Source organism: Myotis myotis, unplaced genomic scaffold, assembly GCF_014108235.1.
Source record: "Myotis myotis isolate mMyoMyo1 unplaced genomic scaffold, mMyoMyo1.p scaffold_m19_p_6, whole genome shotgun sequence".
Classification (NCBI taxonomy): Eukaryota; Metazoa; Chordata; class Mammalia; order Chiroptera; family Vespertilionidae; genus Myotis; species Myotis myotis.
The window spans coordinates 79,238,042-79,258,700 of record NW_023416368.1 but is presented as its reverse complement, the minus strand read 5'-3'; the positions used below and the strand labels follow the sequence as shown (position 1 = coordinate 79,258,700).

The 20,659-nt window shown below is 52.5% G+C and overlaps 1 protein-coding gene across 1 annotated transcript in view; it reads left to right on the top strand.

The window, feature by feature from the left end:
* GNG7 (G protein subunit gamma 7) overlaps positions 1-20,450 on the top strand; it is a 129,108-nt gene extending 108,658 nt beyond the window's left edge. The window contains exons 3-4 of the mRNA XM_036314227.1: positions 12,222-12,338; positions 16,826-20,450. Of these exons, the coding sequence (XP_036170120.1) occupies positions 12,258-12,338; positions 16,826-16,951 (207 nt within the window). The 5' untranslated portion in view covers positions 12,222-12,257 and the 3' untranslated portion in view covers positions 16,952-20,450. The remainder of the gene's footprint in view (positions 1-12,221; positions 12,339-16,825) is intronic.
* The last annotated feature ends 209 nt before the right edge of the window (positions 20,451-20,659 follow it).

Here is a 20,659-nt window from a genome sequence, read left to right as displayed (position 1 = left end):
CAGGACTCAGCCTGGCATGGCTGGCAAACCACTAGACGGGAGGCATGAAGCTAAGGTTTTTTGCTATTAAATGTCACTCATGGTTTTCTCTGACCCTGGTGGCCGCAGGACTCTCCCAGACCCGGCACCCCACATCTGTACTATGTTTAATTCCATTTCTGCAACTTGAGAGCTGGTGACTTGGAACAAATCGCTGCCTGTCTCCGAGCCTCGGTTGCTCAGGCTGCGAAATGAAGTTAGGACAGAGAAAGCCCCTCAGCTGCTGAGTGGTGAGAGGAACTGAGTGAGGAGACACGGGGACACCTGGACTTGGGTACTGTCGCGCTGGCCCTGGACCAGTCGTGGCGCACGGAGGTGAATGGGTTTTTTTTAGATGATGACTTCATCTTTTCCTGTGTAAAGTCACTCAGTTCAGATAAGATGTCACTAGTAAACTCCTAAAGTAATACTGAGAACTCCAGGCACTGGAATTGAATCACCAAAATAGTGTAATAAAAAACAGCACTCTAAAATTGTTACGGCAGACGCACAGAACATTGTGGATAAACTGGTTGGAGAATGCAACGAACTGGTGTGTTCCAAAGGCTTTTCACTTCCTGTTTTCCACGGGAACTTTCTCATTATTTCATCAAGTGCCTCTCCTTCCGCATCTTTTATTTGTTTGTTTTCAGCCCTTCTCAAAGTCACCTGCTTTTAATCTGGGATCATTTTTCTCTAATATCCTTTTATTTTACCTTTAATAAGGCAGGGCAGCTGGTGATAAAGTCTGTTTGTTGTTAAAAATGTCTCTCTTTTGCCCTAGCCGGTCAAGGGCACGTACCACGGTTGCAGGCTCCTCCCCGGGCCCTGGTTGGGGCACCTGCAGGAGGCAACCAATCAACGTGTTTATCTCACATCTGTCATAAATGTTTCCCTCCACGTCCCGAGTGGTTCAGGGTTCAGGGCCTGAAAGAGGAGCCGCACACAAATGAAAAAGAAAAGACACAAGATAATTTGGGAATATTGGGGGACCGGGCAGGCAAGTCCAACTCAAGAAGGACTTCCACCATGCTCAGGCCTCACCAAGCTTTTTATAGTGAGAGGTAAACAAGGTAGTGGTTACCGTAGTTACACAGTTCTTGTGAGTTTCACTTGTTTTGACCATGGTTACACTTCCTGCACTTCCTCAGCCCATTAGCTTCCCAGGTAAGATCTAGGGCAGGGGTGGGCAAACTTTTTGACTCGAGGGCCAAAATGGGTTCTTAAACTGGACCGGAGGGCCGGAACAAAAGCATGGATGGAGTGTTTGTATGAACTAATATAAATTCAAAGTAAACATCATTACATAAAAGGGTACGGTCTTTCTGTTCAATAGTTTTATTCATTTCAAATGGGCCGGATCCGGCCCGCTGGCCGTAGTTTGCCCACGGCTGATCTAGGGAGTGTTATAAGGTCAAGCCTAATTATGCTAAGAGGACTGAGCCCTCTAAGCTGGGACTTGTTTGTGACTTTGCCAGCAGGTCAGTCCCAGGCTCAACCCTGTATCAGTTTCCCACACACATCGATATTTCTCTCTGTCTTTCCCTCTCCCACTTTCTCTTAAAATCAATGGAAAAGTATCCTCAGGTGAGGATTTTAAAAAAATCTCTTATTTATTTTTTTTAGATTTAGACATAGGTAAAATTTTTTAATAAATATTTTTTATTGTTGACAGTATTCTAGATGTCCCTGCTTCCTCCCCTCACCCCCGCCTTGAAAATGTCTTTTCCCCTCGTTCTTGAAGCTTGTTTTCAGCAGGTTTGTTTATTTGTTTTGATTTTATTAAGGTATAATTCCTATTTAGTAAAATGAACAGATCTTAACTATACAGTTTAATGAATTTTGACAAATATATACATCTGTGTACACCAACACCTCAAACAAGATACATAACATGTCTGATGTCTGTCTTCTTTTGCTTAACAAAATACTTTTGAAATTCACACACGTGACTCCATCTATCAGTACGTCATTCTTTCTTATTGTGCAGGCATAGCCCATGGTGTGAATGATCACAGTTTATTCATTCTCTTGTTGATAGGCATTTGTGCGGCTTCCAACTTTTGCTATTATAAATATAAAGACATGCAAACAGCTTGTGCAAGTATTTTTGTGGAAATACATTCTTACGTATCTTGGGTAAATCCCAAGGAGTGGAATTGTGGGTCATAGGTTAAGTATCTGTGTAGCCTTATAAGAAACTGCTAAACTTGTTTCCCAGAGTGAGTGCACTATGTCACACTCCCATCAGCATTTCTGCATCCTCCCCAATACCTAGTATTGATGGCCTTTTTAATTTTTGCCACTCGGTTAGTTATGAATCAGTCTCTCATATCTCTCATTGTGGTTTTTATTTCTATTTCCCTGATGGCTAGTCATTGAGCATTTTTTTTTTTGTTAATCCTCTCCCCAGAATATCTTTCCATTGATTTTTAGAGAGAGTGGGAGGGAGGGGGAGAGACAGAAAGAGAGAAACATCAATGTGAGAGAGAGACATCGGTTGGTTGCAGGCACACCCTGAACCAGGGTCAGAGTCTGCAACCGAGGAGCATACATTTTCTTGACTGGAATTGAACCCGGGAACCTTCAGTCCAAGGGCTGACGCTCTGTCCACTGAGCCAAACTAGCTAGGGCTCATTGAGCATCTTTTTATATGCTTAATGGCCACTCCTCTGTTGGTTTCTAAGATCCTGCCTGAGGGTGTAGAGTTTGTGGAATCTGTGGCTTGCAGTCTTTTTTTTTTTTTTTTTTTTTTTAATCAGTTTTGGGAAATTTATCTATTCAAAGATTTCTTCTGTCCTGTTCTCTCTCTCCTTCTGCCAGACTTCCACGTACCTGTGTATCAGACTTCATTGCATCCTCTGCATCTGCCTTCTCTGCAGTGTTTTCTTTCCCTTTGTGCCTTCTTGCTTCATTCTGTGTATTTCCCCCTGAACTACCTTCCAGTGCACCAATTTTCTCTTTAGTTGTCGTCAGTGATACTATTTACTCCATTGTGGTTTTGTGGGGTTTTTTTTTACAAGTGTGCACATAACATATTTCCAAAGAGTATTTCCCATAGTAAGGTTTTAAAAATAGAAAGTAAACATAAGTATTCTGTGGGACTGTGTTCAAGGATTGACAGATTTGGGGGAGAAACTCTTTATATACTATACAATACAGGTGTCCCCAAAATGTATCAACACTTTGAATAATTATAAATTCCAATGGGTCAAATCTGAAAAGAAAGAAACATTAATTGAGCTATCAGCTGTTCAGTGTGTGTACATTTTGGGACACCCTGTGTATATATACTCAGGACAAAAGCAAACATTATAAAAAGTATAAAAATAGACAAAAAGATATAAATTCAACATATTTTGGTTGAAATTTTAGAGATTTTTTCCTTCTCTTTCCCCTTTACTTCAAAAGTTATAAACACTTTGAAGCAGCGTGTATTGTTGCACTTTTGACGTTTGGTTGTACAGTTAATGAACTTGAGAGTCCAGATGACCAGTCCTCATCTATTTGGTCTTCCCATTCTTTTGTCTCTTCTTTGATTAACAAAGGTTTTCTTAGACCGGAGTATGATAGAACCGGGGTTAGCTGATGACAACAGAGCTATCTAGCTTTTCAACAAGAAAGTTACAACTATTTCGCATTTTTCCAAATTCAGTGAAAGTGAAACAGACCTCTGCTTCCACGTGATCAGCATTTCCCACTCTCCTGCCACCCTCTGTCACCGTTACAGTTTCTGCCGGTCTTGATGTGGCTTCTTCTTTATATCCTTAGTCTTAGGACTTCTGTGCGGCTAGATTTCAGATGTTCTGCATGATAGCTGTTCTGTAATTTAGCTGTAATTTTTGCAGTTGTGGGAAGCTCCAGGTCCTGTGTTTGCCTGCACGGCCTTGTTGACTGGAACTCCCCGTTGTGTTCTTACATTTCAGATATTAGCACTTTCTGCATGTCCATGGGTTCTTTCTTCTACAGTTTCCAATTCCCTGCTAAATGCCCATCTCACCCATGTATCTCTTTGAACATAATTAACACAATTATTTTAAAGTCTCTCCCAGCTCCCATGCAGAGAACCCCTGGAGCCTGCTTGCGTTGCCCACTGTTCCTGTTGATTTGTGTTCATGTGGTCTTGTCCCGGTGTGCGCCTGTTATTTCTCACTGTGTGCTGCACATTGTGATTGCAGACTTGTTTGTAGAAATCAGTTGAAGCCTAAAATGATGGTGTTGTCCACCGGAGAGGATTTATATCTACTTCTGCCCAGCATCTAGGGCCGCGAGCCACCTAAGGTCACCTCAACCCAATATCAGGCGCTGAGATTATTCAAAACTCAACTACAGTCGCTGTCAGTGCCTGTCTACTTCCTGTGTACCCTTGTGCTCAGAGTGTAGCACTTTGTTGTCCCAGTTCATACCAAGGGAGGTTCACCAAGCTCTCTCGGCCCTGGATCTCGGCCTCCATGCCCTAGCCTCGCGAGGCTAAAAGAGGTATAGCTCAGCTTCTCAGCAAATCCTCCACTCACAAAAAACTAACCTCAAAAGCCAGGATCTTGGGTTTCCGTCCTCCCCCAGAGCCTGACAAGTAATTCTTCACCATCTTAATAGCCCAACACGCCTTCAAGCAGCTGTTTCTCTGTCCTGTCCAGCTTATCTGGTTGCCCTCAGCAGGAGCCAGCTCACTCACTGCTGTGCGAGCTGAAATCTACAGACACAGATTTTTTAAAAATTTATTTATTCATTTTTAATATATTTTTATTGATTCCAGAGAGGAAGGGAGAGGGAGAGAAAGATAGAAACATCAATGATGAGAGAGAATCATTGATCTGCTGCCTCCTGCACGCCCCCCACTAGGGACCGAGCCCACAACCCGGGCATGTGCCCTTGGCCGGAATTGAACCTGGGACCCGTTAGTTCACAGGCCGACGCGCTATCCACTGAGCCAAACCGGCTAGGGCCAGACACAGATTTTTATCTAAAGTCCAGGTGGCTTAGGAGGAGGCCATGAGTGTCACTCGTCCTGATCTCAGAGCCACAGAATGACACACCAGACCGTTCTCAGCTTTCAGAACAGCCCTGTTACGTTCTGGTTGGAGAAGTTAAGACTCAGGTCAGAGCAGACCCAAGTTCCCACTTCCAGACACGCCCTGCACGTGGGATCTTTAGGAACCAGGCCTGCCTCTGCCCCGGGGAATGAGGTCCCTGGAAATAGCCCTACTTCTTCCGGAAACTTCCCGGAGAAATTTGCAACTCGGGGTCACCAGCAGCTAAAACACATCTAAGTGTGTCCAGAAATGACATGGAACGGACTTGGGTGTGGCTGTCATTATGGACCCTCGGAGCTCAGAGCAGAGCTTGAAGGAATCTAGTCTCACCTTACTCTGTGGCTTGGAAGGGAAGGGATTGGCACGATTTGAGTCCAACATGAAAATGGACTCTTAATCCCTGGCTCTCCCACTAGCTTCATCCGTTCTTATTTGTCATATGATCAACTTCAAACTGCCTGGTCCCCCCTGAGCAGGTGAGGGGCATGGCCACCTTGGCGCAGGAAGCTCCTGGAGGAGCGGGATTCCCAATGGCTCCCAGCAAACCACCCTCCGCATCCGCTGGGCACAGCATCCACGTCATCTTGTCTTTCGTTCCATCTCTCCAGCCGTTGTGTTTATAGCTGGCAGTTTCCACAGGCCCCTGAAAGAGGTCTCTCTCCACAGCTGCCAGTGGGACCTGGCTTGCCTGCAGGGAGGGAGTGTCGCTCTGAGCATTCCAGCGGAGTTCAGAGAGGGGAGGTGACTTTCCCAAAGCCACACAGCTTTGGGGTTGGGGCAGAATTCAGATCTGCTGCTCTCCATGGCGCTTACACCTTCCACTTCTCTGCTCTTCAAATGAGTCGTTGGTGGAGTGGAGGGAAAGCTCCGGCCCTGTCTGTGGCTTCTAGTCACAGAGGGTTTGGATGCTAAGAAAACTAAACCCCCTTTAAAGCTTCTGTTTTCATTCAGGACTGTTTCAGTTCAAACGGAACCATTTCAGTTCCCCCCAAAAAGCTCTTTGCAATTGGCCTAAATGAGCCTCTTGTAGCTGCAGATTTTCTTCTGCTAAGGGAGTTCCGTAAAGGCCTTAAATGCCCCCAGGGAACACTGGGGGGTGTCTGGGGACATCTGTGTTTGTCACAACTGGGGGAGCTCCCGGCATGGAGGGGGCAGAGCCAGGGATGCTGCTCATCACCCCACGGTGCCCAGGACGGCCCCCAGAGTGTGACTCAGCCCCAGTGTCAGCAGTGCTCAAGGGAGAAACTGTTCTAAACTAGTTGTCCCCCCCTTTTGCCATCCCTGCAGCCCCCACTGAAGGAAGCCTTCCTCTCTCCATAGTTTTGTGGGTTGTTCGTTGTTGTTTTAAGAGAGAGCGAGGAGAAGGGAGAGAAAGAGAGAGAAGCATCAAGTTGCTGTTCCACTTATTTATGCATTCATTGGTTGCTTCTTATATGTGCCCTGACCAGGAATCCAGCCTGCAACCTTGGCATACAGGACAACGCTCTAACCATCGAGCTCTCGGCCAGGGCTCCATGCTTCTGTTTCCTTCTTCTGTGCATTGGAGCCTCATGTCTCAGCTCTGGTCTGTACTGTTTTGAGGGTGACTAGCCTCCCTTTTATCACAGCTTCACAGGCTTACAGGGGGCGGGGCAGCCTCAGAGTCCTTGCCTTTGAGACATGAGCATGTTCAGTTCTTCTGTGCAGTCAGGTTCCACCTGCTGTGACTTCCGAGCCCTTCCCTGGGAGGCCAGCCCAGGGCCTGGTGGCATTTGTCAAGGTTCTATTTTTAGGCTAAGCACACCCCAAGCCTTGCCCTCAGGCTCACCAGGCCTGAGCCATCCTCTCCGCAGAGGCTGAACCCAGAGTTAGTTGAGAACGTGACTTGCCGCTGCCAGCCGCTCAGACCACCTCGCCCCTCCCTCCCAGAGCAGCCTGCCCTGCCCCCAGCTTCCCAAGGCCCTGCCCACCGCTAGGGCCTTGGAGGCTTTGCTGAGCCGGGCAGGCCCTGCCAAGTCAGGTGCCCACTTGGTCACATAGCTCCTGTGGAGAGGCAGCTGGGGAGGCGTGCTCCCCACGCTGACTCAACAGGCTCCTGTTCTGCCAGCCTTGGTCTCATCCTGGAAGGCATGGCTGGCCCATGAGTCAGTGCAGTGACTGGCTGTGACACCAGCCCGGACGAGGACTTGAGTCTGCTACATGGTCTTCGGTAACTTGTGTCTGCTACAGTGTCTGGATCTTGGCATCTTGGCACTCTCTCACACACACACACACACACACACACACACACACACACACACATGTATGCACACATATACACATACACACGTGTATACGTGTACACATACACAGATATGCTCACGCGCGTCGCATATGCACATATGCTGACACACACATGCAACACAAGTGCATGCACATACAAGCATGCATGCTCACATTCACAGATGCACACAATACACTCACATACCTACATATGGACACACACTTAGGCATACACATGTACACATACACAGGCAAACACGTGCACACACAGAACTCACACTTACACATGCATACACACACACACACACACACCCCTCTGGCTGCTCTCTGAGGCCTGGGTTCTCACAGAGGAGCCTCTCAGGGTACATACCAGGCACAGAAAGCCGGCACCGCCTCTGGCTTCATGCTCAGGAGGGAGACCACAGCTGGGGTGGCTGCTCGAGGTGCCGGGGGTCCTGGGGTTCTGGTGGACACACTGGACGCCGAGCAGGACTCCCGGCCTTCCAAAGTAAACACTCCCCGGGCCACCTCGTTTGTTCTCTGTGCGCATCTATATTTAGCGCTGAGTAATTTAGGTATTTTTGAGCCGAAGCAGGGAGGTTTTCCCTGAGTTGGATGTTTTGTGGCTGCTTTGAAGCTCTCTGCTGAATCAGAGCTCTGGAGGCCCACACATGGGCTCTGTGCACCCGGGCAGACACACTCGGGCCTCCTCTGACCCAAAAGGGGGCCGGGTGTCTGCGGGACTCGGGGAGCAGGCCATGTGGAGGAGTGTGTTTTTTTTTAACTTTGGTGGAGATCACTGTAGATTCACATGCAGTTGTAACACATCAGAAATTCCTTGTAACATTCACTCTGTTTTCCCAAATGCTAATTTCCCGTCTTTCCATTGAATTTATTGGGGTGACATTGGATAATAAAATTATATAGGTTTCGGGTGTACAATTCTATAATACAGTGATGGCGAACCTATGACACGCGTGTCAGAAGTGACACGCGAACTCATTTTTTTGGTTGATTTTTCTTTGTTAAATGGCATTTAAATATATAAAATAAATATCAAAAATATAAGTCTTTGTTTTACTATGGTTGTAAATATCAAAAAATTTCTATATGTGACACAGCACCAGAGTTAAGTTAGGGTTTTTCAAAATGCTGACATGCCGAGCTCAAAAGGTTCGCCATCACTGCTATAATACATCACCTGTATATTATATTATATTGTATGTTCACCACCCCAAGTCGTCTCCTTCTATCACTTTTTATCCCCCCTACTCCTTTTCCTACTTCCCTTGACCCCCCAACTGATAATGTTTTGTCAAAGTCCCTTGTCAATATCACAGCCCGGATTTTGGCATTGATATAGCCCACTGACCCTATTCAGATTTCTGCGGGGTTTTGTGTATGTATGTTAAGTTCTATGCAAGTTTATCACCTGGGCAGGTGCATGGACCCACCACCACCCAAGATAAGCCCCATCTCCAGAGCCACGGAGATCTGGTGTCACCCTTTTCTCCCAGGCCGCAACCCCAACCCAGCCCCAGCAGCCCCCCATCACGCCTTCATCCTCACAACCTTGTCATCTCAAAAATAGCCCATAAATGGCACCACGCAGCTTGTAACCTCTAGGGATCGGCTTTGTTCACTCAGCAGAACTCTCTGGAGCACTGTCCAAGGCGTGTTGATCAACAGTCCACTCCTTTAGATTCCAAAGAACTTTTCTGAAAATCTGCTTTTTTAAAAAAAAAATATATATATATTTTATTGATTTTTTACAGAGAGGAAGGGAGAGAGATAGAGAGTTAGAAACATCGATGAGAGAGAAACATCGATCAGCTGCCTTCTGCACATCTCCCACTGGGGATGTGCCTGCAACCCAGGTACGTGCCCTTGACCGGAATCAAACCCGGGACCCTTCAGTTGGCAGGCCGACGCTCTATCCACTGAGCCAAACCGGTTTCGGCAGAAAATCTGCTTTTAATGTCTGAAGCCACCTGGCCCTCCTGACTACCAAGCAGACAGTGATGCAGTGCATGGTGACAGAGAGAGAGTGTTAGTTACCTGGCTAGAAGTCGGCCTGGCTGGGGCGGGGACTTCCCAGGACTCTTGAACTTGGATTCTGCACCCTCTACCCGACCCGACCCCTCGGGCGTCCTGGGCACTATGGGGGGGGGGGGGTTTGAGCAGCATTCCTGGTCCCCACCTCCCACACCCCCATGCTAAGAGCAACCCAATGTGACAACCGCAGATGTCCCTGGACATCATCCCAGTGCAGAACCACACCACTGGGGCCCCCTAGATGAAGGTTGGGTGAAAAGGTAGAGTTTTCACTGCCTTAAGGAACAGAGAAGAATTTGGATAACTGAATTACAAAAACAAGTTAACATCACTCATACATCGCTGGTGGGGTTGTAAAATGGTACAGCCACTCTGGAAAACAAGTTGGCATTTGCTTTCAAAGTTAAGCCTGCAGCCACACTGCTCAGCACCCACCCCAGAGAAATAGACAATGTTCACGCGAAGGCTGATGGCAGCTTTACTCGTGATGGTGCACGGGTCATGGTTAACCGGTGCACAGCCCTGTCCTGGAGCACGACTCGGCTGTGGGAAGGAATGAGCCACAGCGACAAGCAGCACCCAGAGAATGACACCAAGTGGAGGGAAGTTACATACCAAACGCTTGCATTTACTTAACACTCTCCAGATGGCAAACTTGTGGAGAAAGAGAACCTACAGTGGTCGCCAGAGATGGAGGTGGGTGAGGGGACCTGGGTGTGGCCATCTCAGGGCCATAGGAGGGGCCTGTGTCTTTCCTGCATTGGTGCCAGCATCCTGGCTGTGATCTCACCAGTTTGCCATCCTTGGGGAAAACTGGGCAAAGTGCGGGTCTCTTTCTATCGTTTCTTACAACTGCATGTGAATTGACAGGCATCTCAAATTTTAAAATCTAATTTAAATTCCTAAAAATATTTTGGAAGGACCATGAAAACCATCCCAAATAAGAGCAGAGCGGGAATTGTTGGCATAATAAAGGGTGAGCCTTCTTTTGGGTGAGGAAGCAGAAGGGAGGTGCTCTGATTCCCTAAACTGTGACATGTGACACCGATTCCTAAGGGTGCTGGGGAGACAGGTCCACAGGCAGAATTTGGTGCAGAACAGACAGCACGAGATCTCTCGCCCTGGATCTGAATTAGCGGAAGGTCGACTGGGGGCGGGGGAGGGTTTATCTGGACTCCACCCACGCGAAGTGGGTTACTCCAAGCGCACTGTCCACACCCAGGGGAACTGCAGGTCCCAACATCTGCGTCCGCTCCGGACTTCAGAAGGGAGCCTATCTCGAAACCGAGATGCAAATGTAATGAGTTAAGACGAGGTTACACTGAGCCCAGTGATTACTGTCCTTACAAGATGAAAATATGGACACAGACACAGAGGCCATGTGACAACAGAGGCAGAGATGGGGGTGATGCAGCCACAAACCAAGGGGGACACCAAGTATGACCCCCCGCCAGGAGAGGCAGGAAGGACCCTCCCTGGAGCCCTCAGAGGGAGCACAGCTCTGCATCACCTTGATTTCAGACTCGGCCTCCAGATGTGAGAGAGTGAATTTCCGTTGTTGTAAGCCATCCGGTGGGTGGTTGTCATGGCCACCCCAGGACGCTAATGGAGGAGCATGAGTCCCAGCACATCAGAAAGCTCTGGGAACCCTGCAGAGCCAAGCGGGCTCCCTGGGTCTCTGGCAACCACTGTCCCGGAGTTTCTGACATAAATTCTGTCCCCCACCCCCCTCAAAGCCACTCCAGAGCAGGGAAGAGCCAGCACGTTCCGCTCTGCCCCTGCCCTGGCAGCAGGGTGTGGAAGCCCAGGTCATGGGCCAGCTGGTTCCAGAGGCAGCCAGGCTGAGGTGTGGGGTGGGCCGGGAGGAAGGGCAGAAATCTGAGCCAGGCGCCCACAAGCACAGGACCGCCGTCAGCTCAATCCTCAGAGCTATGCCTGGCATGTGGCAAGACATTCTCTGTGAGATTTTACTGAGCAAACAAACGAGTGAATGAAGGAAGGAATGAAATAGCCCCCGCCCTCCCTGGCCGGTTTGGCTCAGTGGATAGAGCATCGGCCTTCGGACTGAAGGGTTCCAGTTTTGATTCCGGTCAAGCGCACATGCCCGGGTTGTGGGCTCAATCCCCAGTAGGGGGAATGCAGGAGGCAGCCAGTCAATGATTCTCTCTCATCATTGATGTTTCTCTCTCTCTCTCTCTCCCTCTCCCTTCCTCTCTGAAATCAATAAAAATATATTTTTAAAAAATAAAAAAGAATTTTAAAAGCCACTAAAAAAAAGAAAAAGAGGGGGGGGGTGATACCTCAGGTGTCCCCGGTGATCTGCCTCAGACAGCCCAGGGGTCTCAGCCAGGGCGATCTGCCCCTCAGGGGAGACTGAGCCAAGTCTGGTGACAAATGCAGTCATCCCGACTGGGCGTGCTCCTGGCATCAGGAGGGTGGGGCCAGGGCTGCTGCTCAACACCCTGCAGGGCCCAGGATGGCCCCGCCCCAGAGAGTGGCCCAGCCCCACTTCCAGAGACCCTGGGGAGGGAGCAGGGCCCAAGGACACTGGTACTTTTTCCTGCCGAGTCCCTCACCTGGAGCCAACCAGGAGTCATGCATTGGTTTCATGAACTCCGGGGGACCCTTGATGGTCACAACCAGAGATTGGCCACAGGAGGGAAGTGGGCAAAGAGGGGTTCAGCCGGGCCTCCCTGTACGACCTGAGGACACAGACAATGTGGCCAGTCCCTAGAGCGGAGCTGCAGGGTTCGGGGAGGGGGTGGGCGGGTGGCCAGAGAGCTCCCAGAATGGGCGGTGTCCTGCCTCTCCATCCTCAGCTGCCTGAGGTCCTGGGGTCTCCCAGCCGGCTCACGCTGTCTGCTTCCCTCACAGCTATCTGGACGACAGGGCCAGAGCTGATGGCAGACCATGTCCGCCACTAACAACATCGCCCAGGCCCGAAAACTGGTGGAGCAGCTCCGCATCGAAGCCGGGATCCAGCGTATCAAGGTGAGCAAGGCAGCAGAGGACAAGGGAGAGACACACAGGCGCGGGGTGGGGGGAGTTTCAGGGGGACACCCATGGCCCACAGCGGCAGGAGGATGGGCTGGCCCTGCAGCTGTGCCTTTCCCTGTGCAACCTCAGGCCACCCAATCTCTCTAAGCCTCCGTTTCCTCAGTAGAAACACACAGCTGATAGAAAGCCACCACGTGGGTTGTGGTGATCCCATTGCCACAGCGATTTATAAACACTGACCTCGCCGCCAGCCCCTGCGGTCCTGCCTTGGAAGCCCCAGTGAGGCCACCTCAGGCCCTCCTGAGGACCAACATGAGGCAGGCATTCTCTCTCTTCTGTCCCCTCATCTCCCTCATTACAAGAGGCAGATAGGAGAGACCGAGCTTCTCACCGCCTGCTTTCTTCACCTCTGCGCTGTGTGAAGTTTTTGAAATAAGCATGTTTGCTTTCTATGCTAAAAAAAGAAAAAGGACAAGCAGTTTCTGTTCACAGACACTTAACCCATCGGGGACCAGAAACACGCAGAGCAAAATAAAAGCGTGCAGCATTGCACCATCAGCTCTGCAGACGGAGATTTAAAAAAATAATAATTTGCATAACATCCAGTTAACCATATATTTTGAAGTGCACAATTCCGTGGCATTGGGTGCATTCACAATGTGCAACCATCCCCTCCGTCTAGTTCCAGAACGGCCCATCACCCCAAAAAGAAACCCTGTCCCCCTTAGCAGTCACCCTCGTCCCCCTCCACAACCCCTGCCAACCAGCAGCCCACTTCCTGTCTCTGTGGATGTGCCTGTTCTGGGCAGTTCACATTGATGGAATCACACACTGGGTGGCCTTTTGTGTCTGGCTTCTCACACTGAGCATCATGTGTTTAAGGTTCATTCACGTTGTAGTGAGTGTCAGTGCCTCACCCCTTTTCATGGCTGAGTCATACTCCAGCGTGTGCACGGACACATTGTGTTTATGTAGATGAACTGTCAGTATGAGGGGACATCAGGACAACATCCAGGGCACACAGGCTTCCTCCTTTCCAAGGACATAGACCAACGGGCTGCACATAAGAAAGGTACCTGACCTTTTCAAAGGCCCCGTCCCACCAAGCCCATGTCCCCTTTGCAAAGGACGGTGAGGTGGCTCCAAGAAGCTGTTTCCTGTCCCAGACCCCAGCGTGCAGACAGCCTGGTGAGTCCCAGGGAGTCTCCATCTAGAAGGCCCCAGTGCTTTGCGCTTCTGGATTAGCCCTGCTCCAGCTACCTAGTGGTTAGTCAGGGATCGCCAGAGAAATAGAACCAACAGAATATGTGTACATATCTATAGAGATAGAGATAGAGATAGAGATAGAGATAGAGATAGAGATAGAGATAGAGATAGAGATAAAGGGAGATGCATTTTAAGGACTTGGCTCATGCCATTGCAGGGCTGGCAAGTGTGAAGTCTGCAGGGCAGGCCCGCAGGCTGAAGCCCACGGAAGGGTCAGCTTTGCAGCTCGAGCGCCAAGGCCGTCTGGAGGCAGAATTCTCTCTCCTGTGCAGGGACCTCAGTCTTTTCTCTTAAGGCCTTCAGCTGATTAGGTGCAGCCCGCCTACATTAGAGAGGCTAATCTGCTCCACTCAAAGCCGACGGATTTAAATGTTATCTATAAAGTGTGTTCATAGAGACGTCGGGAGTGGCATTAGATGAAACACAAAACCAGCTACAGTACCAGCCCACGTATCTGTTCAGACTCGCTTTCCTGGGCATCTGTCATGCCCCAGTCGCTGCTGCTGGTCTCGGGGATTCGTTAGGAGGGGATGGCCCGGCCAGGCGCAGGCAGACTCACACCTGAGGGCCAGGCGGGAGTGGTTTTGATGTCCCCCCGCCCTTGCCTCCACCAGCCAGTGGGAGTGGGGGAGGGCTGCTGCAGGGGGCCGGGGAGTGCCTCCCAGGAGGTGGCTGAATGTTCCAGAACTCTGCACATTCAAAGCATTCCTTCAGGCTGAAGAAAGAGCAGGGCCGGTTGAAGTGGTTTTCCTTTGTGCGTGGTGCCAGCGCCCAGCCTGGTGGAGGGTGATTCATCCCACCCCTTTGATGTTCAGGAGCAGCCCCCCCCCCTTTGAAAGTGGGAAGGAGGGGAATCGGGAGGTAACCCACTCTCCCTCTAGTCCCGCCTGAGGTTTTGCATCCCCCGCAAAGCGGTGACCGGACCCACAGAGCATCAGCCTGCCTGAAAGGCCCGCCGGCCGTGGCCTGGCAGAGCAGAGGTGCCCAGGGTCTGGATGTGCGGCCGTGCAGTGGCCCCGGCACTGTGGGCAGAGCCTTCCTGTCAACGCCAGGGATGGGCGGGGGGGCACAAGCCGGAGCCACAGCATCAGCTATTTTAGGGCCCGGTGACTATTTCTGTCCTCTGGGAGGGGTGCTTTCCAAATAGGACTCTAGAAGCCAAGCTCCGTCTGCTCATCAAAGGCAGCTTCCCAGCAGTGGCCGCTGTCGCTGTCTCGGGCGGGAGCATCCCCCAGCACAGGGCAGGGGGGTGTCCTTGGCGTTCAGGTGTGCAGTGCTGCAGACCCACCCAGCAGCCCCTGCACGGCTCGTTGCCCTCTGGCCTTACAGGTGAGAAAGCAAAGGGGCTGAGAAAGCAAAGGGAGCCCTATGGGCAGACAGCTCCTGCCCCTGGGATGGGATCCAGGGACCCACAGGCATCCTGTTCACCCTGGCCGAGGGTACCTGCAACCCAGCCCCCCAGCCCTGCGGAGGCAAGCAGAGGGGGATGGCCCCTGCAGCACCCCCCACAAATGCGTGACCCGGAGGAACAGGGCATGTGGTCCAGAGGCACCCTTTGTAGTGACCCTCAGCTCCCCGGATGCTAAATGCCCGGTTTTCCCCATTCAGCCTTCCGGGGACCCTCCCTTCGCCTCCCTCCCCTCTTGGGGGCTCTGATGTAGGTGGTCCTAAGGGTCAGTGCCCTCCCTGGGTCACTGGACCCCCGTGGGTTCAGGGTGCACAGGTAGGAAATGCAGACAGGCTGGTGTTGTGCCCCTCGATCATGCTGGTGTCCAAGCAGGGGTCTCACTGCTCAGTCCGTCCTCGGGTGGGATGGTGTCTTAGGCTGACTCCTAAAGAGGCTGCATCTCATTCTGACCTTTTCTGTTCAAAATCAGGGCAACTCCTGTTGTAGGAGGCTCAGGCCCTCTTTTCCAATCTTTTAATAATTGTGGTAAAATATACAACATAGCCTGGTCGGCATGGCTCGGTGGTTGGGCATCGACCTGAGAACCAGGAGGTCATGGTTCCCTCCCGGTCAGGGCACACGCCTTGGTTGCAGGCTCGATCCCCAGTTCCAGGGCGTGCTTGAGACAATCAATGATTCTCTCTCACCATTAATGTTTCTATCTCTCTCTCCCTCTCCCTTTCTCTCTGAAATCAATAAAAATATTTTTTTTTAAGAATACACAATCTAAACTTTATCATTAGTGGCATCCTATATAATAAAGAGGTGATATGCAAATTAACCCTCATGCCCTCACAAGATGGCTGCCTATAACCAGGCCAGCAGGGGGGTTAGTGAGGGATGACCAACAACTGAACAGCAGGCTGTGTGGGGCAACCAGGCTGGCGGGGGGACCGTGACGGGCAACCAGGCCGGCAGGGGAGGCAGTTAGGGGTGACCAGGCCAGCAGGGGGGGAGGGGGGAGCAGTTAGGGGCGATCAGGCTGGCGGGGGGGGGGCAGTTAGGATCGATCAGGCTGGCAGGGGAGGGCAGTTAAGGGCAACCAGGCCGGCGGGTGGAGGGGGGGGCAGTTAGGATTGATCAGGCTGGCAGGGGAGGGCAGTTAAGGGCAACCAGGCAGGCAGGCAGGTAAGCAATTAGGAGCCAGCGGTCCAGGATTGTGAGAGGGATGTCCGACTGCTGGCTTAGGCCCAATCCCCAGGATCAGGCCTAAGCCAGCAGTCGGACATCCCCCAAGGGGTCCTGGATTGGAGAGGGTGCGGGCTGGGCTGAGGGGACCCCCCCTCCCCTGCACAGATTTCATGCACTGGGCCTCTCGTCTAGTATATTTGGTGCTGTGCAGTCATCACCTCTATCCAATTCCAAATCATTTCATCATTACAGACAGAAACCTCGTCCCATCAGTAATTACCCTACATCCCCTCCCCCAGCCCCTGGCAACCACTGAATTTCACTTCCTGTCTCTGTGGATGTGCCTGTTCTGGGCATTTCACATAAATAGAATCGCACACTGTGTGGCCTCTGTGCCTGGCTTCTCTCACTGAGCATCACATGTTCGAGGTTCATCTATGTTGTAGCGGGTGTCAGTGGCTCGCTCCTTTTCACGGCTGAGTCATACTCCAGTGTGTGCAGGGACACTGTGTTTGTCCATCATTAGCTGGTGGACACTTGAGCAGTGTCCACCTTTCAGCCGTGGTGAATGTGCTGCTGTGAACACACGTGAATCAGCCTCTGACCTGTTCTCTCTCGCCCCTGTGCCCACGCTCAGGTCTCCAAGGCCTCGTCAGAACTCATGAGCTACTGCGAGCAGCATGCCCGGAACGACCCCCTGCTGGTCGGAGTGCCTGCCTCCGAGAACCCCTTCAAGGACAAGAAGCCTTGTGTCATTCTGTAGCTCGGTTTCCTCCTGTGTTTGCTCTCTGTGTGTCTCTCTCTCCCTCTCTCTCTGTCTCTCCCCAAAACCCTTCTCTCTCTCTCTCTGTCAGGGCGTCATTCAGTATGTAGTCAAAGCAAAGCATTTGGGGTCCCTGGAACTTTTAATGCCAAAAGAAATGTCAAATGTTGCCACCGCCCAGATGGAGTAAACGTACCCGCTGGGTAACGATGGGTTTTCAGACTGAGGCGCACAGACCGCAGGCCTGGCCGAGAGATGGGTGCTGGCTGCACACCTCCTGCCACTTAGGGAGAACTGAGAGGCCCAAACGATGCGGTCGCCGTATTTTTAAACGCTCACTTGCCATTTGAGCTGTGGTCCAGAGCCAAGCTGGTCAGAGAAGGGACCGGAAGGGGGCACTGGCCGCTGGTCCCGGAGGACCAGGGCGACCTGGCCGGCTGGCCGTCCTCACACAATTGGCCACTTGTAAAAAAAAAAAAAAAACTACTGCTACAGTGCTGCTGCTTTTTTAAAGCAGAGTGAAATTTGGGGGTTGGGGGCTATAATGAGCTTTTCAGGAAAAATCTTATCATTGAAAAGGTTGTGATTCTGTACTGCTAAAGTCAGGTTTCCACGGCCGAGCGGTGCTGTGTAATAGTGCCAAGTGGGTTTGAGGGGCCCGGAGGGGGCTTGGCCTGGGAAACGCACCCTGGTCCCCTGTGTTGCCAAGCGTCGCCCTGCTGAGTGGCATGGGTTTGGCATGTGTCGCTGGACAGCCGCGCGTGACCGCCCTCCCTGGAGACCCCACCCACCCCGGGAAGGGGTTTTCAGCCGCTTGCCCTGGTCCCTGGAGTGGCCAGCTGGGCTTCATTTTGTTCTAAGCACCTGACATTGATGTGGGCGAGTAGAAGCTGCGATCAGATTAGGCTCTTCAGGGTTTTCTGTTTTATTTTGGTTTTTCTCCACTTTCACTTATCGCCATGGCCGCTATTCAGAGCTGCAGCCTGGTGGGCAGGGCCGCGGGCGGGGTGACATGGTCTGGAGTAGCTGGGAGGCCTCCGAGCTCTCTGCTCACTTCCACACCCCTCAGACCCAGAACTCTGGCTGGAGAAAGTGAGAGGCACAAAGTACAACTCATCACTCTCCCCAACCGCCTGGGAAATGTGGTTCGTCATGGAGTCCCAGCTTGGGAACGGAGGAGGGGGGGGCGGGGGGGGCGTTTTTTTAAATCACTTTTTCCTCTGTTACGACATGGACAGTTAAAGGAATAAGAGGATGGGGCCCCCTCCTCCCCTGCCAGTGCCACCCATGGCTGCCAGGACCCCATACAGCCTTGGACTCAGAGGTTCCCGCCTGCCCCGTGAGGGGGCCAGTGGCAAACTGTGGGAAGAAAGGAGCCCAGCGCTGCCCCTGTGGCCCCAACAGACGTCAGCGCCTGAGGCCGCGCCAGCGGGGTCCTGGACAGCCGCCAGGCCCGGGCCTCACCTCACAGCCGGGGCCACGGGCCGATCCTGCGGAGCTAAGAAGGCCCCGGGGTGACCCTCCATCAGCTCCCACAGGGTGCAGGCCGGGGCTGGCTCTCTCCCCGGCGCCCAGCTCTCCCCAGCCGGTCTGGGAGCATCAGGGGCATTGGGGAGCCCGGCACTTCCGGACCTGCCATTGGTCAGGAAAAGCCGTGGGGTAGCCATGCTGCCGCCGCCTTTCACTGCACAGGAAGCCTGTGGCCGGAGCCTCTCACTGTCCCCAGCACCCCGTTCTAGGGCCCAGCGGGAATGACCCCCGAGGGCAGAGAGCAGGCCGCAGAGCGAGACATGCCCTTCCCCCCAGCCATCTGGTGACTGATTACCTGTGCGCACCCTTTGCTCTGTGACAGAAGCCTTAACCCCCTGAGCCTGCATCAGGTCCTTGCACGCCCATCCTCCTTCCTGGGCCCTCCACTGTCTGGCCACCGGACCCCAGAGAGGACAGGAGGCCCCATCTCGCCCAGGGGCCCAGACCTCCCCTTTCTCTGCGCCCCCTGCCTGCCGGCCACCTAAGCCCTGCCCCAACGTGTGTCCCGGACCCCAGGACTCCAGAGAAGCAGGTGGGAAGCAGAGCCGAGGGCCCTGGCTGAGGGAGGTGGGGTTGAACCCGAGTTCGTAGCTCCATGGCCTGCTATGGGCTCAGCCTGCCAACATGTTCCACACCCCACGCCCCTCATCCCCAGCCCTGAAGCAAACTCCAGCCTGGGCCTGGGGAGGCTTCTGAGCCAGAAAACCTAGGGTCTGAGTGGTCTGGGTAAACTGAGGCCCAGCAAGGTGAGGACAGTCAGTTTCCCGCCCTATTGCCCTACCTGCTCAGGTGCCCACAACCTCCGACCCCAGGGAGGTGGCCATCGGCTGGAGTCCCACTGTGGTTTTTGTTCGAGCTGAGAAAAAAACAAAGATCCTTTTTAAAATTTAGAGTCAATCTCACTGTCCATAGTGTCCCCTAAAGCAGCAGGGCACTCACGACAACGTAAGCTGCTGTGCTCTCCTGACACAAGCATCCGCCGTGGAAACGTGGCTTTCAAGGCACTTGGGGTCTAGAAGTGCCCCTTGCGTCAGGGAGCAGCACAGGCCTTGGGGAAACCAGCATCTCCAACTGTGTGTGTGGGGGGGGACGGGGGGACGGGAAGGGAGACGCAGAATCAAGGATACAGACACAGAAGGCAGGCGTGAGGGTGCGAAGTCTCTTCTGCAGTCAGTCGGTCAGTGTTTCCAGTGGCCGGCGCTCCTGGCCTGGCCAAGCCGCTGCTCTCCCCCCAACTCCGCCCCCCCCGACCCCCAGGAAGGAGCTAGACCACGCACCCTGCCCCATCCTCCCAAAGGTGACTCCCAGGCCAAGAATGAAGTGACTTGGTTGTGACCTCCAGCCCCAGGGGATGTAAACCCGCTGGGCTGGGCCGAAGGAGCTGCCTTTCCGGCTTTGATGTCCCTGCCACTGCCCAGGACCGCCCTGGGCCTCCAGGCAGCTCATCGTCTGGTGAAGAGCCCCCCTGCCCGCACTCTGGGCCCAGGACAGGGCCCTTGGTGTCTCACACTCTCACCCCAGGGGCAGTTTGTCTGGTGAAGAGCCCCCCTGCCCGCACTCTGGGCCCAGGACAGAGCCCTTGGTGTCTCACACTCTCACCCCAGGGGCAGTTTCTGGCCCAAGTGGAGCCACCGAAAGACACTCCTCCTTCAAGCGCACTTGTAAAAAGCCAGCCTGCACCGTCCCCTGCAAACAAGCCATATGTGGGACACGTACCCTCTTCCTCTGTCCAGGGAACCCATTACCAACCATTGTGACAACTTGCTTCTGGTCTGAGAAGCAATCTGTGGCTCTGCTGGGTCCTACTCCATCTGCCTTCAGATGCCTGGTGGTTTTTATTTCTGATTAAAAAAAAAACAAAACAACTCCAGGTGTGTCACACCCACTTTCTCGCAGTATTTTGATATTGTGTGGAATTGTCAATACAACGTGAATTAATCCACAATAAAAAGGCTCACTGTTCCTTGTCTCCAGTCTGGGCCCTTCCTTCGCTCCCTGGCCACTGCTGGGAGGGTGGGGCTGCCCGCATCGTGCCCCCCCAGCCTGCGCCAGGAAGAGGCACCCGGGCTGGAACCCACTCCAGACAGCACTCACCAGTGGCCGCCGCGTTGACGGGCTTTGTGATCTGTAGCTAGAAAATGCAGGGGAAAGGCTGTGTGCATGAGCCATGTGCCCACA